This window comes from Otolemur garnettii, unplaced genomic scaffold (assembly GCF_000181295.1).
Source record: "Otolemur garnettii isolate 467f Iridium unplaced genomic scaffold, OtoGar3 scaffold00045, whole genome shotgun sequence".
In the NCBI taxonomy this organism is placed as follows: domain Eukaryota; kingdom Metazoa; phylum Chordata; class Mammalia; order Primates; family Galagidae; genus Otolemur; species Otolemur garnettii.
Genome location: NW_003852440.1, coordinates 5,788,184 through 5,813,912, shown reverse-complemented (window position 1 = coordinate 5,813,912; position 25,729 = coordinate 5,788,184). Strand labels below are relative to the sequence as shown.

At 36.2% G+C, this 25,729-nt stretch overlaps 1 protein-coding gene across 1 annotated transcript in view; it reads right to left on the bottom strand.

Annotated features, from left to right (window-relative positions):
- DNAH14 (dynein axonemal heavy chain 14) overlaps positions 1-25,729 on the bottom strand; it is a 554,037-nt gene that overhangs the window by 330,726 nt on the left and 197,582 nt on the right. Inside the window, exons 30-35 of the mRNA XM_003791010.1 lie at positions 23,933-24,078; positions 22,318-22,386; positions 21,560-21,746; positions 20,764-20,840; positions 9,449-9,620; positions 6,368-6,457 (exon numbers count right to left, since the gene is read on the bottom strand). Of these exons, the coding sequence (XP_003791058.1) occupies positions 6,368-6,457; positions 9,449-9,620; positions 20,764-20,840; positions 21,560-21,746; positions 22,318-22,386; positions 23,933-24,078 (741 nt within the window). The remainder of the gene's footprint in view (positions 1-6,367; positions 6,458-9,448; positions 9,621-20,763; positions 20,841-21,559; positions 21,747-22,317; positions 22,387-23,932; positions 24,079-25,729) is intronic.

Genomic DNA, 25,729 nt, shown 5'->3' with positions numbered 1-25,729 from the left:
CACACTGACCATCACAATGGACCACCAACAAAGTAAGCAGCCATGAAATTAAGAACAGAATCTAGCTTCCACATGATGTAAAAGACAAAACTAAGCAATGGACTTTCACAGATGAATAAAATGCTACCACATGTGTCAATTATCTCAATAAATGTTAATGGCTTGAATTCCCCACTGAAGAGGCATAGATTGGCTGACTGGATTAAAAACACAAGCCATCCATTTGCTATCTGGAGGAAACACACCTAAACTTAAGAGACAAATCAAAACTCAGAGTTAAGGGTTGGAAGAGAATTTTTCAGGAAAACAGAATTGAGAATAAAAGAGGGGTTGCCATCTTATTTTCAGATACATGTGGATTTAAAGCAACTAAGTCAAAAAAGACAGATGGTCACTTCATATTGGGTCAAAGGAAAAATACAATAAGAAGACATTTCAATTCTGAATATTTATGCATCTAACTTAAATGCTCCTAGATTCTTAAAACAGACGTTGCTTAGTCTGAACAATACGATATCCTATAACACCATAATAATAGGGGACTTTAATACTCCTATTACAGAGCTGGACAGATCTTGTAAACAGAAATTAAACAAAGATATAAGGGACTTAAATGAGACCCTAGAACAACTGTGCTTGATAGACGTATATAGAACACTCCATCCCAAAGCTACAAAATGTATTCTTTTCATTGGCCCATGGAACAGTCTCCAAAATTGATCATATCCTAGGACACAAAACAAACCTCAACAGAATCAAAAGAACTGAAATTTTACCTTGTATATTCTCAGACCACAAGGCATTAAAGATGGAATTGAACTCCAACAAAAATGTTCAACCCCACACAAAATCATGGAAATTAAACAACCATATGCTGAATGACAGTTGGGTGCAGGAAGAAATAAAAGAAAAAATCATTAACTTACTTGAGCATAACAACAATGAAGACACAAGCTACCAAACCTGTGAGATATAGCAAAAGTAGTCCTAGGAGGAAAAATTATCGCTTTAAGTGCCTACATCCAAAAAAGAGAAAGAGAGCACATCACAAGCAATTTTATGGAAATGAAAAAGGAAGAACAATCTAAGCCTAAACCCAGAAGAAGAAAAGAAATAGCCAAAATTAAATCAGAGATTAATAAAATTGAAAACAAAAGAATCATTCAGAAATTTAATGAAACAAGGAGTTGGTTTTTTGGGAAAAAAAAAAAAAAAGATAAACCTTGGGCCAGACTAACTAGGAATAAAAAAGTAAAATCTCTAGTAACCTCAATCAGAAATGATAAATGGGAAATAACAACAGATGCCACAGAGATATAAGAGATGATCTCTGAATACTACCAGAAACTCTATGCCCCCAAATTTGACAATATGAAGGAAATGGATCAATATTTGTAATTATACCCTCTCCCTGGGCTTAGCCAGGAAGAACTAGATCTCCTGAACAGACAAATTTCAAGCACTGAGATCAAAGAAACAATAAAAAAATCTCTCAACAAAAAAATGTCCTGGTCAGGCGGCACCTGTGGCTCAAAGGAGTAGGGCGCCAGACCCATATGCTGGAGGTGGTGGGTTCAAACCCAGCCCCAGCCAAATGCAAAAAAATAAAAATAAAAATAAATGCCCTGGCCTGGATGGTTTCACACCTAAATTATATCAAACCTACAAAGAAGAGCTTATTCCAATACTTCAGAAATTATTTCAGAAAAATTGAGGAGGCAGGAATCTTCCCTCAACATGTTCTATGAAGCAAATATTACCCTGATATCAAAACCAGGAAAAGACCCAAGTAAAAAGGAAAACTTCAGACCGATTTCACTAATGAATATAGATGCAAAAATTCTCAACAAAATCCTAGCCAAAAGATTACAGCTTATCATGAAAAAGTCATATATCATGATCAAGTAGGTTTCATCCCAGGGATGCAAGACTGGTTTAATATACATAAATCCATAAACATTATCCACTGTATTAATAGAAGCAGAAACAAAGACCATATGATCCTCTCAATAGATGCAGAAAAAGCATTTGATAAAATCCAGCATACTTTTCTAATTAGAATGCTGAAGAGTTTAGGCATAGGTGACACAGTTTCTTAAACTGATTGAACCCATCTATGACAAATCCACAGCTGAATGGAGTTAAACTGAAAGCTTTTCCACTTAGAACTGTAACCAGACAAGGTTGTCCACTAGCACCACTATTATTCAATATAGTTCTGGAAGTTCTAGCCAATACAATCAGGCAAGAGAAGGAAATAAAGAGCATCCAAAGGGAAACAGAGGAGGTCAAACTCCCTCTTTGCAGACAATATCATCTTATACCTAGAGACCCCAAAGACTCAACCACAAGACTCCTGGAAGTGATGGAAAAAATATAGTAACATCTCCTGATATAAAATCAATGTCCACAAGTCAGTAGTCTTTGTATCTGCCAATAACAGTGAAGAGGAGAGGCTAAGTAAGGGCACAACTCCCTTCACCATAGGTTCAAAGCAAATTAAATACCTAGGAATATACCTAACAAAAGAGGTGAAGGACCTCTATAAAGAAAATTATGAAACCCTAAGAAAAGAAATAGAAGAGGATATTAACAAATGGAAGAACATACCATGCTCATGGCTGGGAAGAATCAGCATTGTTAAAATGTCTGTACTTCCCAACACAATCTACAGATTCAATGCCATCCTTATTAAAATACCAACATCATACTTTCAAGACTTGGAAAAAATAATCCTTCATTTTGTATGGAACCAGAAAAAGCCCCGTATAGCTAAGGTAGTTCTTAGCATTATAAACAAAGCTGGGGGCATTAGCCTACCAACTTTAGGTTGTACTACAAGGCCATAGTGGTTAAAACAACATGGTACTGGCACAAAAATAGAGACATAGACATTTGAAATTGAATAGAAAACCAGGAAATGAAACTAACATCTTATAGCCACCTAATCTTTGATAAACCAAACAAAAACATACACTGGGGAAATGAATCCCTATTCAATCAATGGTTCTGGGAGAACTGGATATCCACATGTAAAAGACTAAAACTGGACCCACACCTTTCCCCACATACTAAAATTGATTCAAGATGGATAAAAGACTTAAATTTGGGCATGAAATGATAAAAAAAATTCTCAAAGAAAGCACAGGAAAAATAATGGAAGACACTGGCCTAGGGAAAGACTTTATGAAGAAGACTTCAGTGGAAATTCCAAGAACAACAAAAATGAACAAATGGGTCCTAATGTAACTGAAAAACTTCTGTATAGCTAAGGAGGCAACAACCAAAGCAAATAGACAATGTATGCACTGGGAAAAGGATATTTGTATATTTTAAATGAGACAAAGCTTCATAACTAGGATCTATAGAGAACTCAAATTAATCCACATGAAAAAAGCCAATAATCCTAGATAGCAATGGGCAAGAGACATGAACAGAATCTTTTCTAAAGAAGACAGACGAATGGCTAGCAAACATATGAAAAATGCTCATTGTCTCTAATTATTAGAGAAATGCACATCAAAACCTGAGATACCATCTTAGCCCAGTGAGAACGGCCCACATCACAAAAACTCAAAACTGCAGATGCTGGTGTGGATGTGGAGAGAAAGGAACACTTTTACACTGCTGGTGGGACTGCAAACTAATACAACCTTTTTGGAAGGAAGTATGGAGAACCCTCAGAGAACTCAACCTAGACCTCCCACGTGATCCTACAATCCCATTACTGGGCATCTACCCAGAAGGAAAAAATCCTTCTACCAAAAAGACACTTGCACTAGATTGTTTATCACAGCTCAATTTACAATCACCAAAATATGGAAACAGCCTAAATGCCCACCAAACCAGGAATGGATTAAGAAACTGTGGTCGATGTATTTCATGGAATACTGTTCAGCCATTAAAAAAGATGGAGCCTTACATCCTTTGTATTAACCTGGATGGAAGTGGAACACATTATTCTTAGTAAAGCTTTACAAGAATGGAGGAGCATGAATCCTATGTACTCAATCTTGATATGAGGACAATTAATGACTTGGTACATGGTGGGGGGTGGGAGGTGGGGGAAGGGGAGAGCAGAGAGAGGGAGGGCATTGGGGCAAAGGAAGAGCAGAGAGATGGAAGGAGAGAGGAGGTGGGAGAAGGGAAGAGCAGAGAGAGGGAAAGAAGTGAGGGGGCTGGGGTCTTGACACACCTTTTGGGGGCAAGACACAATTATAGGAGGGACTTTACCTAACAAATGCAATCAGTGTAACCTGGTATCTTGTACCCTCAATGAATCCCCAACAATTAAAAAAGAAAAAAGAATAGAGTATAAGTTTCTTGCCACAACAAATAAGTAAATGAGGAGATGGTTATGTTAATCAGTTAGATGTAAGCATTCCACATTGTACCCCATAAATGCATTAATGTACACAGTTATGATTTAATAAGGAAAAAATATTGTTGTTTATAGTTCTGCAAGATATAGTTCTAAAAGTTATCCTTAGATATAAGGAAGAAAGAGTACTAGGGATCTCTTTGTGTTATTCTTTATAACAACATGTTAATGTACCTTTATTTAAAAGTAAAAAAGTTTGGCTCGGCGCCTATGGCTCAAGCAGCTAAGGCGCCAGCCACATAAACCTAACGTGGTGGGTTCGAATCTAGCCCAGGCCCGCCAAACAACAATGATGGCTGCAACCAAAAAATAGCTGGGCATTGTGGCGGGCACCTGTAATCCCAGCTACTTGGGAGGCTGAGGCGGGAGACTCACTTGAGCCAGGAGTTGGAGGTTGCTGTGAGCAGTGAAGCCAGGACACTCTACCCAGGGGCTCAGCTTGAGGCTCTGTCTCAAAAAAACAAAAAAAAAAAAGTAAAAAAGTTCAATTAAAAATTCAATTATCAACTCTTAAAAAAGAGAGAAAGCAGCAAGAACAGCTACGAAAATTTGCAAATAATAAAGATTTGTACTACCAGGTATGAAGACCTATGATGAAAAGATGGTAATTAAGACTGTGTGGAATTGCTGTAAAGTCAGAGAAATAGATAAAAAAAATATAGAATAAATAAATCAAGAAATCAATTCTATTAGATATAAAAGCTTGATACATAATAGAAGTAACAAATCAGTAAGGAAAAGTCTTGGGAAAATTGGTTATCCAGGTTCGGTGCTTGTAGTTCAGTGGGTAGGGCGCTGGCCACATGCACTGGGGCTGGTGGGTTTGAACCCAGCCTGGGCCTGCTAAACAACAATGATAACAACAACCAAAAAATAGCTGGGCATTGTGGCAGGTGCCTGTAGTCCCAGCTCCTTGGTAGGCTGAAGCAAGAAAATTGCTTAAACTCAAGAGTTTGAGGTTGCTGTGAACTATGACACCACAGCATTCTATGAAAGGGTGACATAGTGAGACTCTTTCTCCAAAAAAAAGAAAGAAAGAAAATTGGTTACCCATTTGGAGAAATATAGATCTGTACCTGAAACCTTAAAAAGAAACAAATTCTAGACAATTTAAAAATAGGAAATGCAAATTATCTAAAACTTTTAGGGAAGAGGAGATGGAATAAGATGGTGAAATAGAATCCACTTGCCATCATTCCCCTTCAGGAACACCAAATTGAACAACTATCCATGCAAGAAAATCTCTTCACAAGATCTAAATAATCAAGTGAGAGACTATAGTACCTGGTTTTACCATAATATCAAGAAAATATGCATTGAAGTGAGCGGAAAGAACAGAACAGTCTCACACTGCCTACACTGCTCTCCCTCAACCCACGGCAGTAAAGAACAGAGAGTGAGTTGGTCCACTTGGGAGGGGGAGAGGAAATTGTATGTGGGACTTTGCCCTGCAACTTAGTACCAGTTCCACCCCAGTAAAACACACCACCACACAACACACCACCCAACCCTGTGGGCCCTCATTAAAAGCTGGTGTCCACTAAGAGGATTTAGATTTGCCCCAGGCCAGAAAGGAATCTCTGCCTCAGCAGCAGGAACCTGAGTCCCAGTGCATTTCACCACTGACCATTTCACCCCCAAGTTAATTTCAGTGGCAGAAAGACCATAGCAACTTTAGTCGTTGAGTGAGCTCCAGTGCTGTGCTAGTCTGGGAAGTCATAGGGTTTGTTTTGGATGTAAGCATTTTCTTAGAAAACACACTTGCAAGGTTTTTACAAGTTTGTATTCGGGGATGAAGTTAAAAAGATTAATTTCTTGAGAGTTAACGTGAGGGGTTAAATAATAAACTGTAGGGAAATAATAAATCACTTTACTTTGAAGAACATTATACTTGTAACTGCTCTCTTTATATTATTGATTATGTATATTATTATTATATCTCTCCCTTGATCTTACCCATTGAAATCCAGGCCATTCTATACTTACTTCAAGTTGATTATGAAACTGTATGATCTTCTCTCTCTGAGGTGGCCACTGTTGTAAGCCTAATTCTTGTGTTGCCATAGCTATTGCTTTCTGAAATGAAATAAAAGGAAAGAATAATAAATAATTTAAAATGCATTGCAAATTGAACCCTTAAATTTTAATTTAATGCTCTTTAAGATAGTTCTTAATTTTTTAAATTCACCAACCCTATCTCTTTGAATAATGAAGATTATTATTACTCTCTCTAGAAAAATGCAATACATAAAAAATTCTGTGTTTGTAGACCTCTGGTAGCTCATGGACCATCTCCTAGATTAACAATTCATGCTTTAAGAAGTATTTATTTACTAACTGTTACCAGTATACTCCCATCCAATTATCCTACACTAAAAGAAAATGTAAAAGTTTGGTAAATTTTTGCAATTCTACTCACTGTTAAGGAAGGCTTTCAATTTTGTAAAGATTATTTTAATGCTTCAATGTTAAGCATATTTTAAGGCAGTAAATAAAAATTATATAATTGAAGTCATGATGCTATTATTTATACATTAATATATTCCAAGAAGTGGACACAGCTTGATCTTAAAAGATACTCAATATTTTTTGCAAACGTAAAGGAGGGATTTTTCAGTTTGGATATAATTGGTAACTATGTCTACAGCAAAAATTGGCATTTACCCTTTCTTTCTCACTGATCTCTCCTCTGCTTTTCATTCCTTGCATCCCTACAATGAGACAGAATAAAGTGACTGAAGGGGATACTCAGTAGGACTATACATAGGAGCCAGGCATCAACTGAGGGGCTTTTTAAAATGGCAAACCCTTTTAAATGCAGTTTTTGATGTAGCGGCTATGAATTTTCTGCATTTAATAGTATAAGGCTTGATACCTGCCTGGATATAAGGAAAAGGTCACATAGGTGTAGAATAAAAATAGCATTAGATGCACAGAAGATTAGCAGGCCACTTTTGTAAGCCTAATTCTTACAAATAACCAAAGAAAAGATAGACAGTTCATCCTGCCTGGCTAAAGATTTCCACAGATTCTTACTTTGGAAGCTTGAAATGAAATCATAACCCTAAAGTATTCACAGTCCCATATAATGTTTCTTTGAGTCAATTGGGTGGCCAAGTATATCTTATTTGATGATGTGGTTTTAGTAATTCTTAGCTGATGTTTTGGTCACTCTGAGATAATTACTCCTACACACTTTGGATATTATCATAGATAGATATGTGAATAAGTTGGAAGATTACAGTTGCCTATTATATGTGATTCACATTCTTGCATCTCAAATGAACAAACTGCAAATAGCATACCTTCAGAGTCTTCAGTATGATATATTCCTATGTGGATGTGTTATAAATGGCTAGTCATTGTATAAGAAATCAAAAATACAACATTAAATAAAAGACTAAACTACTCTAAATTTTACATTAAAATCATAACTTTAAATTGTAATCTTTGTAACACTTCTATGAACCATACATTATAATTTTTGGTTTGAGTAATAATTTATGAAATAATTAAAAACTTACCTGTTTATTAATGTAAAAATTATACAAATGGGGGATTGTAGCTGAAAAACTAATATTCTTGTATAGAAAACTGTTCCATAAGGTCAGCCTGCCATACATTAACTTGTAAAACTGATAAAAGATGAATATTTAATGAGGCTCAAAAGTAGAACTATTAGTGTGCATGTAGAAATGCTGTTAGAACAATAATGTTACTTTTCAAATTGTGACTTGAAAAACAGAACCCAAAACTTGTAACTGTGAGAAAGGAGAGTGGGGAGTTTGTATGCCTTGTCTGGCAGAGATAGAAAGATGCTCACATAAGACAGAGAAAGCAAAACTTGTCAATATTTTCCTTCTTTTTGTTTCTATCAAAGTAAAAAGTCCTCAAACTGTAACTATAAATTGAAATCGTCAAAATTTTTGCAATATTTTAGAGACAAATACCTCCACTGTATTTCTCCTTAGAAACCTCACAGAGCAAAAAAGGAAAATATACCAAATTTCATTTTCCTCAACATAAGGAAACAAAGAAAATCTGTGAAAAGCCTAAAACACACGTAAGTATTAAAAAGATAGCCAAGCCTAGTTAAATTAGACTTTGTATCCACAAACTGTTGGTCCAGAAAAGTCCAACTATTTTCAATTATGAGGAACAAATAATTTTTCAAACCTTACAATATCACCTAATGAATGGTCTTTTTAAAAATATATATATATAGATCAAGTCAAAGTTGTTAGTGCATTTTTGACCCAGATAGTTTAAAACTATTTTTTTAAAAATAGGTAGGGTCTCAGGAAAATGCATCAGTATATTTAATGACTTGATACATGACAAAAGCCTGGAAAATCCAGAAAAAAAGGAGAAATTCAGGGTAGAAGGAACAGGGAGGAGAGGCAGAAATGGAGAAGGGAGGAAGGCAACTAGATTATTAAAGGCTTAATTTCAATTTTGTACTGTAGGCAACATTGGTCCAACAGTTGTTTACTAATGTAACAGTTTTTAGGAAAGCAACTCTGGTAGCCATTTGAGAACATACTGGAATGCAGGGAGTGGTATAGAATAGTATTAAGAAGAGATATTGGGATCCTACTTAGACTAAGGCAATGACTATTGAGGTTATATATATATAATGGAAACAATAAAGGGCCCTACAATTATATAATTTTAATGATTAAAAATATTTACAGTTAATTCTTTTTTGTAACTTTGATCTAATTTGGTTATCAAAGCATCCCTGGGAAGAACTGGGAAGAACAGGCATTATTATCATCATTTGAAAGATGAAAAAATTGAGAAACAAAATATATAATGCCCTTTGTTGCTGAAAGGTACACAGTTTTTTTTTTTATGTTTTTTTTTTCCATTAGCCTATGATGCACTGAAAGGTACTTTTTCCCCTATAGGGAAATATATATCCCAGGTATTTTTATCCTCGAAATTACAACATGAATAGAGTATTTCAGGAAGATTTGTAATATTTTTAATCAACATCTAGTTTAATAACTTAATTGATATTCCACATCTAAATGACAGGTGATGATTTTCAAAGGTCCTTTTTACCTCCAATGCAAGTTGATTTGCTTTTAAAACTGTCACTCCAGGAAAAATATCTCCTATAATCCTTTCAAAAAGTGGAACATCTTCAGGAGGACATTTTGGCAAACTAGCTTCTCTTACAGCCTCAATAATGATCAGCGTTTCCTCTGCTTCAGAAAGATTGTCAGCATAGTCACTTTAATGGCAGAAGAAAACAAACACAAAGAACAAATTAGTAAGTCTGTTTTTCTCACATTAAAGACAATTAATATTATTTTTTAGAGTAGCTATCCCAATGTCCTTTCCTCTTTTCCCTCAGTGGATGGAAGCCGTGTGTTTGGGGTGGGATTAATCATGTTTTCAGTCCAGGGATGGGCTGTGACTGATCCAGAATAATTAAAGTAATGCCAGCCCTTGGATACTGATCAGGCATGGGTGTTGTACATGTATAAGGATTTTTAGTTGCAAGTGACATAAATGAATTTAGACTAATATAAAAAGAAAAATAACATATAGATATTTAAAAAAATCTCTAAGAGGGCCAGAACTAGGCTTACAAGCTATGAAGTTGGGAACAATAGCCAAATCATACTACAGAACTAGTCTTGTGATGTCATCACTGCCACCAACAATGAATCCAGAAAGCAATTCCTGTCATAGAAACACATTATTGATTTTGGCAGTAGAACTGCTCTCTGCCTGTGCTATTTCTGGTAACCCGCTATAGCTATTGCCACTGCTTTGACCCTTGCCAGAATAAACTCTGTGTATAGTCTATTTTTTTTGTCCACTAGCTTTGAATTCAGATTCTGCAATGCTGTGTCTGATTTGCCAAGGTTCTATGTCAAAGGTATAGCTACAAGGGAGTTTGGGAAAGCAAGTATATGGCATAACAGATATTCACTAAAGGAACATAAACTCAGCTGTAGTCAATTAGTGCCATGGCAGTCAGTTGGATACAGTAATTGAAGGGTAGACAAATAACCTGTACATTCACAGTGAAGTTCAGAACTTCAGTGTCTCTCGTTACTTACTATTAGAAGCCATCTTGCCATCAAAAAAAAAGCCAGATGAAGAAAAGCCAGTACTTGGAGGATTGCAGTCTATCTAAGATAATTTAAGCTGAAACCCTAATCAAAGTAATCATATTCCACCCCATCTCTGATTTTCTGATTAGATAAAACAATAAATTTCCTCTCCTGTTTAAACCAACTTGAGTTTTCTGTTAATTTTAACAAAAGCCTCCTAACTAATATAAGTTACCACAAAATACATCTGTTATTCCATAATAACATTATTTCATATATTAAATACTTTGGCATATATTGTAAATGTTAAACATGTAACCGAAAAGTAAGTAACTACATGTGATAGGATATGATTTTTGAGATGGAAAGGAAGAAAAGTATTCCCTGCAAAAGTGTCCCTCCCATTCTTCTGTTTATTGATGTCCAAAATTTTTAAAACCAGTATGGTGATAGTTTCTAAAGTCTTTCATCCTTAGTAAAAAATACTTATTATTAGATAATATTAACTAGGTAATTTTACTAAGAATTGTGATTAATTGTTTAACAAGTCATCTTAGTAATCTTGCCAACAACTTAAATAAGTGGGAAGAGATTGATCCTCAGTAGGTAATGTGCCTAATGTCACATAAATGGTAAATGGCTGACCTGGGATTCAATGAACCTTCTCTACTTAAAAAGGCCATTCATTTGTTTTGTTTAATTTTTAATTGATACATAATAATTGTATATACTTATGGGGTACAGTGTGATGTTTCAATACATGTGTACATTGTATAATGATAAAATTAGGGTAATTAGCTTATGTACCACTTCAAACATTTATCATTTCTTTGTGGTGAGAATACTGTAAATCCTCTCTTCTAGTTATTTTGAAATATACAATATTATTAACTATACCCTATTTTGTAATAGAACATCAGAGCTTATATCGCCTATCTGTGATTTTGTACCCATTGCATTCTTGCAGGTTTTTTTTTTTTTTGGCCAGGGTCAGGTTTGAACCCACCACCTCTAGCATATGGGGCCAGCGCCCTACTCCTTTGAGCCACAGGTACCCCCCCTCATTGCATTCTTATAACCACTTCGCTGTTGGGTTGGAACTGACATTAGACATTTGTGTTTCCCTAAGAATATATCTCTCTAAATCTCTCTTCTAAACATGTTTTGGTAGATAGATGGCAATAGTCCCCCTGAAGTCAAAGAAAGGGAGCCACACCAGAGGGGAAAATATTCCAGACTTCATTGTTGGGGCCTTCAGGAATAACCTTGACCTTTTAATATTTTCCCAGGACAGATCTTGCTTTAAAGGAGAATGAAAAACAAAAAACAAAAACAAAAACAAACAAAAAACAGCCCATAGATAACTGGGCAGGGGGAGGCAAGTATTAAATATAGATAGGGAGAGATTATGGCTTATATAAAATATTATATTGCTATAAAATACTGTTATCAGATAAAGGTAAAACTTCACTAAACTATTGCAAAAGAGTAGTTTCAGAAATGGCTTATGAAATTTTAAGAAAAAGAGGGCAAAAGTGTCTAATGTCTATGGTAGGCAGAAAAACACCCCCTGCAAAGATATATTCACTTAATACATCTAGAGTTAATGTCTAGAGTCTATGCATGTTATCTAATATGGCAAGAGTGGTGATTAAGAATCATTTAAGAAGATTATATCGTCATCAGAAAGTGATAGTTTGACCTCCTCTTTCCAGATTTGTATACTGTTTATTTCTTTCTCTTGACTGATTGCTCTGGCTAGACCTTCTAGTACTATGTTGAAGTGGTGACAGTGGCACCCTGAAACTTTTCAAAGTAAGATAGACAAATGACCAATACACATATGAAAAACTTGAAAATTAAAAAAATATGAAAAGCTGCTCAACATCACTAATCATCAGGGAAATGCAAATTAAAACCACAATGAGATCCCACCTTCCCCCACTTAGAATGGCTTTTATTTAAAAATCCAAAAACAATAGATGCTGGCGTGGATGCAGAGAGAAAGGAAAGCTTATACATTGTTGGTGAGACTACAAATTAGTACAATCTGTATGGAAAACAAAATGGAGATTCTTCAAGGCACTAAAAGTTGGCCTAGCATTTAATCCAGCTATCCCATTACTGGATATTTATCCAAAGGAAAAAAAAGTTATTTTATCAAAAGTTACTTGCCCATGAGTGTTTACTGCAACACAATTCACAATTGCAAAGATGTGGAATCAACTCAAGTGCTCATCAATTCTTTTGTGGCTTCTGGATTTTGAGTCTTAGTTTTAAAGTTCTTTATATGCCATTTTGGAAATTTTGTTTCTTCAAATACAGAATACTTCAATTCTTTTATATTCTAAATTTTTTACCTTTAAATTCTTTTGTCCTTCTAGAGTTTATCCTTATAAATTATGTGGACTATGTTTCCAATTTTATTTTTATCCAGATGTCTATTTAGCTTCCTAATACCACTCAGGCCTGCAGATTTATGATGTATTATGCCCAAAGCATAAATTCCTATTTCTGTCCTCTCAATACCATTTTAATGATTTAAATGTCACAATGTTTTAACAATAATTACAGAAGCTTTGTAATATGTCTTAATACTTTAAGGGATATTTGCCCTTCATTATTCTTGCTTTTCACTATTTTTCTAGCTAGTCGTATTTATTTTTCCACTTCAACTTTAGCATCAGCTTTCCTAAAAGCAAAAAGACAAAGTATTTTTACTAAGGCTATATTTTGTTAATAAATTAAAATTTAGACTATTTAAATCTTTATGATAAGTCTTTTAAGATGTTATGATGCATCTGATTCAAGATGGTTGACTAGATATAGCCAGTGTAAGTCTCTTCCATAGACAGGGCTTGAAATTAGTGACTATTTATAATCACACTTTGAATACAGAGGGAGAATACTGAAATCCAACAAAGTGACAGAAATCAGGAAAGCAGAGAAAAGCAAAGCTAAACACCCTGCTCAGCTGGAATCAGCAGGAAGACAGGTAGACTTCCCTGACATGGGGGAAACGTGAATGAGAGATTCCACACGCCTGCCAGGGACTTTTAAAATCCTAGTTACAGGAGAAGCCCCAAGCCCTCATGGCTCCCCAGGCTAATACAAAGACCTATCTGAGAGTCTGTGGAAACATTGCTCCAAGTTGGATGAAGCCTTGTAGGCTTTTGAGCCCTGAGCCAATCAGAAAGCCCAGTCCCCAGAGGTCTCTGTCCTATCCCCAGGCTATACCCTATGCTGCTACTACCACAGGACCACCAAGAGAGTTGAGGGGTAGGACTCAGGTGTGGGCACTTTTGGGTATCCTAAGGGCAGAAACTGTTGCTGCCCCTGAGGGAAAACAATGTGAGCAGTCTGAACCCCCAGCTGCCTTCCTCTACCGAGAGAAACCTGTTCTTCCTGGAGGCAAGTCTATGGCACAACTGGCCCTCTCACACCTGAGTATTCTAGCTGCAGCCCAAAGCCATTCTGGGAGCCCAGCCTCCAAGTGGTTTGAGTTTCCTCGGACACCACCACTACTGCAGGGCCAAGAAGTGAGCTGAAAATCTGAGTGCTTTCATGCCCTCAAAGGAAAGAGACCACTGCCACTGCTGAGGAAAGGAGCTATGGCCCCCTGTGCACCCCATAGATGCCTGCCTCTGCTAATCCTGCCAAGAGGGGCTCACTGCCCAGTGGCAGGCTCACGGTGCACTCACCCTTCCCGTTTGAGCATTCTTCCAGATGAGGAGATCACTCCAACCCCTCAAAATCACAGCTAGCACCTTGAACCCAGGGAGGCCTGACAACACCACCATTGGCACCTGAACAGTCCCCCAGAGGTCTGAGGTCCAGCTAGCCCAAATTGCCAGCAATACTAGAGCTAGTACTCACATGTGCCAAAAGGCAGTATACCTAGCTTCTCTACATGGAGTAGCAGTGTTTCCCACAGAGCAGAACAGGCAAGCCACAAGTTATCTGTTTTGGGCTAAGGGAAAAGAGTCTTCTTCAAAACCATTTAAGCAGAGAGCTGTCGGAAACCAAGCTTCACAGAACAGGGATGTAATGGGGAAGCATATCACTTTCCCACTACAGACCAGCCCACTGCTGGAGACAATAGAGAATACCTCATAACAAACAAAATTTAAACACCTACCCACTGGCTTCTGCTACAGCTGGCCCTTACCTATAAATGCCTATTCTGGCCCTAGAGGTTGAATGCAAACTCAATTTAATACCTGCTGACAGTGCATAGTACTGGGGAAACAGATAAGCTTCCCAAGATCTGTGCAATTCCAGTACTGCAGATGATAGCAACCTACACAAACACCCAGTCTATATAATATATAATCAGCATCTGAGAAAGCCATCATGCAAAGATTATAACCAAGAAACTCATTCAAGACTTGGACCCATGAAACCACTCCAAATCAAAGTCAAACAACCAATATATAATATACTCACATTATATAAACACAATATATAATATGCTCACTTTATATAAACACAATATATAGTACGCTCACATTATATAAACACAAAATATACTCAAATTCTTAAAGGGGAAAAACAAAACAAAAGAAAAAAAGCAACAACCAAAAGCCCCATCCAAATAAAAGTAAATTCAAAAACAGTAAATGATAGCTTCTCCAGATAAGTAGGCCGGCATAAGCACTCTAGCAGTATGAAAAAACGGATTGTTTTGAGACCCTCAAAGGATCACACTAGCTGTCCAGCAATAGATACCAATGACAAGGAAATTTTGAAATGAAAGATAAAGAATTCAAACTATGGATTATAAGGCAGAACAATGAGATAAAGAGAAAATTGGAAACCGATATACAAATGAAAAAAATAATTTAGGACATGATGGAAAATTCACTACAGAGACAAATATTTTTCTTTTTAAAATAACAGAACTTCTGGAAATGAAAAACTTATTTAGGAAATAACAAAATACTGTAGAAAGTTTTAACAATAAACAAGATAAAGTAGAAGAAAGAATTTCAGAACTTGAAGATAAGGCTTTGAATTAATCCAGTCAGAAAACAAAATAAAGGGAAACTGATTAAAAGAAATGAACAAAATCCCAAGAAATACAGAGTTATATAAATTAAAAAAATCTAAGAATCACTGATATTCCTGAGAAAGATGAAAAAGCAAAAAGTTTGGAAAACCTATCTGAGGGAATAACAGGTATTACTACAGATTTAGATATTCAGATACAACTCAATGAATTCCTGGGAAATTATTGCAAAAAGGACTTCTTCAAGGCACAGAGTCCTCAGATTACCCAGAGTTAATGTGAAAGAAAATTCCTATGAGCAGGGAGACAAAAGTGCCAAATAACTTATAAAGGAAATCCCATCAAACCAACAGCAGACTTCTCAGCAGAGACCTTAAAAGCCAGAAGGGATTTGGGTCCTATTTCTAGCCGCCTTAAACAGAATCATGTAGAATTGTGTATCTGTAAAACTAAGTTTCATAAAAGTATAAGAAGTAAAGGTTTTCCTAGAGGCAAATGGAATTTGTCACCACTAGACCACTCCTAAAAGAAATGTTCAAAGGAGTTCCAAATGTTGAAAGACATCAGTATAAAAATAAGTCAGAAATATGAAACTCATGGGTTTTTTTTTTTAATTGTGTTAGGACATTTATATTCTACATTCCTATAAGGGTACGTGTGAAGCTCACGGGGTTTTTTAATGGTAACACAACTGAGACTACAGAGCAACCAAGTAATAATCAGCATGATGATGAAGCAGTATCTCACATTTCAATATTAACTGTAATATATAAATGAGCTAAATGTTCCACTTAAAATATATGGATTGAAGAATGGATTTAAAAACGTTTCCACAAATCTGTTCAAATTGAAACAAAAAATACAAAAGATCAGTGAAATGAAAAATTGTTTTTAGAAAGATAAAAAGAAGATAGATGGATAGCAGGGCTAATCAAGAAAAGAAGAGAGAGAATTTAAATAAACTCAATCATAAATGTAAAAGGAGCCATTACTGGGTGGCACCTGTGGCTCAAGGAGTAGGGTGCTGGCCCCATATACTGGGGGTGTTGGGTTCAAGCCCGGCCCCAGCCAAAACTGCAAAAAAAAAAAAAGAGTCATTATCATAGATACCACAGACATACAAAAGATCATTTAAGAATGTCTAAACATAACAATTAGTGAGGTGAATGACATGTTGACCAGTTTGATGTAAACATTCCAAATTACACACAAATTAGCACATTGTACCCCATAAATGCAGTAATGTACACAGTTATGATCTAATAATGATAAAAAAGAATACTATGAACATCTGTATGCCTCCAAACTAGAAAATGTGGAGGAAATGGATAAATTCCTGGAAACACATAACCTTCCAGTTCTTAACCAAGAAGGAAAAGAGACCCTGAAGAGACCAATAATGACTAGTAACACTAGTGAGATTGACTCAGTAATAAAAAAATCTGCTAACCACCTAAAGCTCAGGATCAGATGGATTCACCTGAATTCTATCAGCCTTTCAAAGAAGAACAGATACCAATTCTACTGAAACAGTTCCAAAAGATTGTGAAGGAAGGGATCCTCCTTAATCATTCTACAATGCTGGTATTACCCTGACGCCAAAGCCATGAAAGGATTCAACAAGAGAGAAAACTACAGACCAATATCCCAGATTACCTCAAGAAACTAGCAAACTAAATCCAATGGCAGGTGGAAAAGATAATACACCACAATCAAGTGGGTTTGATCCTAGGGATGCAAGGATGACACAAGTCAGTAAATGTGATTAACCACATAAATAAAATTGAAAGCAAAAAAACATATGATCATCTCAATAAATGTAGAAAAGGAATGGTAAACATAACTATAGTCCAGAAAGAAGGAGGAAAGAGGAAAGAGAGAGGAGGGGAAGGGGAAGCTGGGAGGAGGAAGGGTTTTTGGGGGGACCCAACCTAATGTGCATAATGCAATGAGACATTTCTATACTATTAAAAATAGAAGATGAATGTTTTTGCCACAACAAATAAGTAAGGAGACAGTTATGTTAATCACTTAGATGTAAGCATTCCACATTGTATATCAAATCAGCACACTGTTCCCCATAAATGCATTAATGTACACAGTTATGATTTAATAAAGAATTAAAAAAGAGCATCTCTTCATGATAAAAACTTGCAAATATAAGAAACAATAAAAGCCTATATGACAAACCTATAGCCAACACCATATTGAACAGGGAAAAGTTGAAAGCATTCCCCCTAAGAACTGGAACAGATATAAATGCCCACTTTCCCCATGTCTATTCAAAATAGTACTTACCACAAGTCCTAGCCAGAGCAATCAGGCAAGACAAAGAAATAAAGGACATCCAAATTGGAAAAAAAGAAATCAAATTATCTCTGTGTAGCAGCCTGTATAGCCTATGGCAAGGAGGAGTGAGAGTTACAAGAAACACCTGTATAGCTCAATAATGGAACACCTTGGTGAAAAGGGCATGGGGAGGGATTTAGCTCTCTTAACAAGCATGAGAGCTTGTGAAATGAGAGCATTAGTGAATTGGCAGTCTCTGCACCTGTAGTGTTAAGAGTCATAAGATCAGGTCTATATTAGGCTGGAGGAGAAGGTAGTCGGGAGAGTGCACATTCTATCATGGACTCACTTACTCTGACTTCGTAGCTTCTCCTGCCTGCAGAACACCAGCACAGCATCTCTCTGCTGAAGCTTACTAAGCTCTGCTAGAGACTGCTACTGCTAAGATCTATTTTTCTAAGACTGCTTTACTCCCTCTCTCTCTTTCTTCTGCTGGGGCAGATAGCCCTCAGGCACCTAAGAGCAATTGTTGCTGAGTGAGATAACAGCATAGCAGTCTGCCATCTAGAACCTAGATAAGCAGGGGGCCAGAGACCTGGCCAGTCCCGGGTCCTAATGAGTGGCAACCAAAAAGGGACCTCCGACATCTCTGTTTGCTGATGATATGATCATATACCTAGAAAGCCCAAGGACTCACCAAAAGACTGGTAAATGAATTCACTAAAGTCTTAGGTTATTAAAATCAATGTATGAAAATCAATTCCATTTTTATACATATTGATAATGACCAAGCTGAGTACCAAACCAAGAACTCATTCCCATTTACAATAGCTGTAAGGAAAAAAAAAAAAAAAAAAGGAAGGAAAACCTTAGAATAAATTTAATCAAGGGGATTAAAGAGCTCTACAAGAACTACAAATCACTGATTATAGAAATTAGATGATTCACACAAATAGAAAACACATATTAATGATCAAAATAATTAATATTATTCAAATGACCATACTACCCAAAGCAATCTACAGATTCAATGCAATTCCTATCAAATACCAACATAATTTTTAACAGAATTAGGAAAAAATTCTAAAATTCATATAGAATCAATAAATAGCCCAAATAGCCAAGCAATCCTAAGCAAAAAGAACAAAAGTGGAGGCATCACATTACCTACCTTCAAATAATTCTACAAGTAGAAACATAGGTCAATGGAACAGAAAAACTAATCCAAAAATAAAACCATACATCTAAATCAACTGATCAGTAAATGGTGCTGGGGAGACTGAAGAGACATATGCAAAGGATGAAATTGGATCTTCATTTCTCATCATATACAAAAATTAACTCAAGTTTAATTAATTTAAATGTAAGACCTGAAACAATAAAAATCCTAGAGGAAAATCTAGGAAAAATTCTTTTGGACATAGGCCTACCCAAGGAATTTATTACTAAAACACTCATAACAAATAAAATATAAACAAAAATAGACAAACTAAAAAGTTTCTGCATAGCAAAAGAAATAAAATAGTAAATAGATAACTTACAGAATGGGGTAAAATATTTCCAAACTGGGATATATGAAATATTTCCATTTCATATGTCTGACAAATGACTAATATCCAGAATCTACAAGGAGCACAAACAACTCAGCAGGTAAAAAACAACACATCAAAAAGTGGAAAAATGGCATGAATAGGCATTTTTTCAAAAGAACATAGACAAATGGCTAAAAAATACATGAAAAAAATGCTCAACATCATTAATTATCATTGCAGGGAAATGCAAATTCAAACCACAATGAAATATTTTATTCCAATTAGAATAGCCATTATTAAAAGTAAAAAAAATAGATGTTGGTGTGTAAACAATGAAAAAGGAAGGCTTTTCCACTCTTGGTGGGAATGTAAATTAATGCAATGTCTATGAAGATTTCTCAAAGCACTTAAAGGTAGATCTACCTTTTGTTCTTGCGATCCCACTACTAGGTATCTATCCAAAGGAAAAGAAATCACTATGTCAAAAAGACACCTGCACTCATATGCTTATTGAAGCACAATTCTCTCTCTCTCTTCTTTTTTTATTAAATCATAGCTGTGTACATTAATGCAATCATGGGGTACAGTGTGCTGTTTTTTTGGAATCAACCTGACTGCCTATCAACTGATTAGTGGTATATACACATTCCATGGAATACTAGTGGTATAGAATGTGGTATGTACAGATACCATGAAATACTATTCAGCCATAAAACAGAATGAAATAATTTCTTTTGCAGCAAATTGGATGGAGGACTGAAGGCTACAATCCTAAGTGAAGTAATTCAGGAACAAAAAATAAATGCTGTATGTTCTCACTTTAAGTGGGGACTAAGCTATGGCAATGCAAAGAAAGGCAGAGTGTATGATGATAGACACTGGAGAATTTAAGGGGGTCCTGTGGGAAGGCATGAGGGATCAGAAATTACTTATGGGGTACAATGTACACTATTTGGGTGATGGGTACACTAGAAGCTCAGACCACTATATAATATATATCTAACAGAATTCTACTTCTTACCCCCTGAGTCTTCTGAAATTTTAAAAAAGATGTTATGATATTATAAATGTGGTGTGTTATTTCATTTATTCACATTTCATTTCCTTCAGTCCTGTGTTAAAGTTTTCCTCATATGGCTTTTACTCGTTTCTCACATAGATATGTCCATATAGGTTTGACATTTCTCATTAACTTATTGCATTAGCTTCCTAATAGAGTATTTTATTCCATCATATCTTTTAGCATGTAAATGTAAAGAACTTTTTTTTTGAAAAGCATAGGCTGTATTAGGGAAAGTACTCAGTGATTTTATGCATTTTTTCCCTCCTTGTTCATACCCTTAGATAACCTCTAACATTTTACTTTGACGCTCTGGGGGCGCCATATTTTAACTTGTCATCATTACTTAAAATTCTACAAATTATTTCTCCTATGTTCTATAACTCTCTTTTACCTAACACTCAATTCGAAATGCAACTGACCATTTAAACTCTCGTTTCTTCTTTCCAGCCATTACTAAAACTGTCTTCAGGGACCTCAAGCCAAAATCATAATGATCCTATCAAACATTAAAATATTTGAGTTATTAAAATTCATAAAGGAAAAATGGATAAATTTGAAAATAAATGTATACAGTATATACCAAAATTACTGGTCACTTATTCTACGAGAGGAAACAGTGTTATGAATCCAAGAACCCCTAGGCTCTGCTTTTAATGCTTTTATTTCTCTTCCAAATTGATACTCATAAAAGTCTTCCTTAAAAGAAAGTTTAAGAAACAAATATTCATTAATCTTGTAGATCCTAGAACAATTATTGTCAAAGTGTGGTACTCAGATCAGTAGCATCAATAACACTTGAGAACATGATAGAAATGAAAATTCTCAGGTCCCGTACAGACACACAGAATTAAAAACTTAGGGCAAGGCCCAATACTCTGTGTTTTAACAAGTCCTCTAAATTATTTTGATGTACAGTGATGTTTGAGAACAACAGTTCTAGATATTAACCTCCTTTTCTGGAGAAAGAAGTCTATAATTTAAAATTGCAGATGCTTGATTACTCCCCAGATTGTGGAGAAAAAACTTGGATTCTTGACTGATTTTACATTTTGCCTTAAACTTAATCTCATGCATAGACTTCATTTGTTGATAGGAATCCTAGCTCCAGTACTTGGTAAGGTCTCAGGTCATTCCTGGACCAATACCAGAAAAGTCTTTTTTAAAGTTATTTTTATATAACCACTTTTAAACATTTGGAGAAAAGCAGTTCTTTACCTGTTGTGACAGCTGTTTGCTGGCTAATTCATAAAGGTTAGCTAGCCTTCCAGAGAGTGGTTTTGCAGATTTGAAACCAAATGAAAACAGTATTACTTCAGCAACCATTTGATAATGGGGCACCATCATTGCCACGGGACGAAAGAGAGATTTTAAGTTATCTGGAAGCTCTACTCGGCCTCTATGCCTGGAGAAGAAAAGAAAAGGAAAACACTTTTCAGTTTTTTAAATGAAGAACCACATAATATACTTTTCTCCCAAATAATTCTATTGCTTTCTGTGTGACCATCATCTGACAAGAAAGATAGTTTTTTTATTGTACATTTGATCTCATGGTGCTTCTTGGTTTATCATATTTTCTTCTGGTGCCTCTTCCCATGATTCACCTCACAACAGTTCCCTCTGATTCCCTGGGTTATTGTAACGTTCATTCAGAGATTTATTGAACTTGCCCAACAGCCATTCCTTATAACCACCATATTCTTATTCCTCTTGCCACTGTCATCAGCTTTTCTGCCTGTGTCCTCTTTGTGAAAAACTAATTCTCTTTGAATATTCATGAAGTAAAAATGTGTCTTGGTGAGATTATCCATATGAACAGCTATAAAGTTGTGGCTGTTCATAAATAATGTGGGTAGTGGAAGGGTTGGTTGAGCAGGAATGACAGACATACAGTGCCAGACAACCCCAGCTATAAATAAGATTTAAGAAAAGGAGTTTGGTCTGTGTCCTCTCCCGTCAGACTCATTAATACTTACCCAGGATTCATGGTGATAAATATTGCACAAGACAAATTAATACGAACTTCTTTTCCTTCCAGAACAAACCTATAAGACAATATGGCATTCAGCACTGGAACTGTTTCTTCTAGTCTCAAATATATTAGTGAGTTAGGGAACTTTTTTTTAAAGCTGTGTTATGTTTAAACCCAAAGCATATCAGAAAAAAAAAAAAAGGTAAGAGAAAAAGAAGAGGTTCATCTTGAGCCAAAGTTTTGACCTCTGCTGAGATTCAGACATACTTGATTGTGTATAAATTTGTCTGAAGAGCTTTATGGGACCTGGGGCTAGAAGATACCCATCTGAATGAGTTGACTTACACAGGAAAAGGAACCTGAGGAGACCCTTAGGGTATAAAAGAGCTCTGCCTGTAAGACACAGTAGAATACAGGTGGGACACAGCAGAGTTCCTACTTCATCATGGAACACAGCCTAACTCCCAAGTCTCTCTGCACCAAGTTAAAAAACTGTGGTACCACTGTGAAATAGAGTCCTTGGCATGGACATCAGTATCCTAGTCAACACCCGTGGTAGACACAATGGGGAAAAATCCTATAGTGACTTCTTGGACAGTTGATATCAAACAGACTGGTCAAAATGGCAAAGCAATTGGGACAAAATCTGAGGACTCCTTGGACATAAAGGGGAAGACTTTGCAGAGGCAAAGACTAGCTGAAATGTGACTTACTGAGACCTCCAGCTACATCCATAGACATAAGAGGCCTGGTAACACTAGTTTTAACAGTTTCAACAAAATCCATGAGAGTATAGTCACAAGTTAGTGTCCATTAGCTTAAGTTAGAAATACCGTAGAACCTCTGTAAGTTGACCAACCAGGAGACTGTACCAAACTGGTCAACATATGGAGGTGGTCAACATAAGGAACTACACTGATGGTACGTGATCTATGTAAATTAGGTCAATTTATGGAAGTGTAGGGAAGTGGTTAACCATGGAGGTTCTACTGTATTAGATTATAATACAAATTTTAAACCCACTAATTCATTTATGCATGTAAGTAAATCATGTGAATTCCAAATTTATCTGCTGAGAAAAAATTTTTGCTTGTATCACACAACACTAGTAATCTAAACAAATATTGTTAATATAGAATTTTTTAATAAAAGCTCATTAATTCAGAGTATGAGACAAGAGTTTCAAGTATAGGGCCAGTATAATTTCCTTTTTTAAAAGGATGCAGAATTAAAGAAAAAAAAAGGCAACTTTTGTTTGGTTGTTTCAAATGCAATATCCTAAGATAAAAAGGCAATAAGAGAATTTAAGCTGAAAAAAAAAGTAATTAGAACATATTTCCATCAGTGTCCTGGCAGTTCAGGAGACTGTTCAAACGCTTGGGCAAGGGTTTGGATACCTGTTGCCTTGAACTTGACCTGAAAGTTAGAGTTAAATCTATTTTCACATAATTTGCCAAGTAAAGAAAACACTCAAGATAAATGCCAGTCATTTTGGTACATGTTTTCAGAAAAACTCCCCACATCTCAAATCTTTATTGTTAAAAACATTTAACAACTTACTAAACAGTAAATGTGTATCAGATTTCCACTCAAAAAGTATAAACGCATTCAACAAATACCTGACAGAATAGCTGTCTTTCGCAGCCTTAATTGTTAGGATCTGTGAGGCAATGACAGAGAGAACTTCCATATCAATTCGATTGAATTCATCAAAACAACACCATGCTCCTGACTGAACTAGTCCAAAGAAGAATTGTTTCACTACCTTCAAAAATAAGAAGATTGCTGAAATTGTTATAACAGTGTGAAATTTAATCGGGATATTAATTCGTACACATTTTTCCAATCTTACCCAAACCAAGCAAACACCTGTTACACTTCCTCTCCTCAGGCATTTTCATAGGGCTGAAGCCAGCAGCTGCTTAGATTCCAGACCAGCCAACTACTCTGCCTGTGTCTTATAAAAGCCTAAACACACCATAGCAAGCTAAAGCTCATGGGGACTGTGCAAACAGGGCCACAGCATGCTCAGATTGCACATTGCACAGAGCGGTGTCAGACCACTCTTGAGGCTGCCATTGACCTCACAGAACTGCCCCTTTGTGCACTGATTTTAGGACAACTCTCCATTGTAAAGTGTGAGAATCAGGGGTTCCCTTTTCTGAATCAAGTAAAGACTGTGGGTTTAGTGGTTGACTGCTGTTGGTTAAAGCAGAGGATTGAGCTGGACCCAGTGTAGATTCTGGGCCAGACTGGAGTGTGTCCAGTGAAGGTATATGGCAACTGCTAAGCTTCTCCCACCTACTAGGATTTAGGCCCAGGTTGGCCAGGTGTGCCAATGTTCCCTGAGAGGCTGAAGTTTTGACTGAAGTCTTGAGTTGTAGATGTTAGCAACTAAAACAGACATCCTCAAACTACAGCCCGCAGGCCACATGCAGCCTGCCTAGGACATTTATCCAGCCCGCTGGGTGTTTTTGCCACCACTGTCTGTCCTGCTTAGCAGCTGACTCGTCCCAGAGCCCGGAGTCTGGCCCCTGAGGGACAGTGAACTGGCCCCCTGTTTATAAAGTTTGAGGACCCCTGAACTAAAACAAAACAACAAAATGAACAAAAAACACTGACGGGCTAAACAGAACTTCCTGAGGTAGGTGCCAATTGAGGGATGCCCAAACTGTATCAGGAGACTTTGGTAAATACCACAAAGGAAGCACAAGAGACCCTCCAACAGGGATAGATACAGAACTTGGTTCCTCTCACGGGGTAGCAGAAATCAATTGTCTTTATTTAAAATTTTGATATTTTTTTCATCATGGGATTTTTTGGCATTAATTTTGATTTTAAAATATTGCACTAAAAATATTTTTTATCTTGATTATTAGGCTTTTTGGCTTTCCTTTATATTATGCTCAGCAGGCAAGTGCTTCACTCACCTCACCCAAGACCCCACTTCCTGGACCCCACTGGAAGGTAGTTTCCAGGGAAGAGGCAAGAGACTGTATTTGGTAAGTGTTCTACAAATAATAATTCAGTCAATTTATTCATGTTTATTGGTATTTTTAATGTGCTAAATGAGCACAAATTGGAAATGCAGGAACTGAGTGGTAATGAATGTGCTTTGAACAGCAAATAAAATGACAGCGATAAGATGTAAAATCTTTGAACTCAATGTGCAAAACAAGCTGCAGTATTTTGAAACAGAGCAAATTTGCACAGTGGTATATGCAGTTTTAATGTCACATATTCCAGTATGTTATGAGACATTCATTGCTTGTGAATTATGTGCATAAAGTGCATCTAAAACAAGACTGACAAACTAGTGATCATCCTCCACATAAACTCTCAAACATTTGTGTGAATCATAATGGCCTTGATCTTAAAATGATTACGTTTTCAGTAAATAAATGTAGGACTTAATT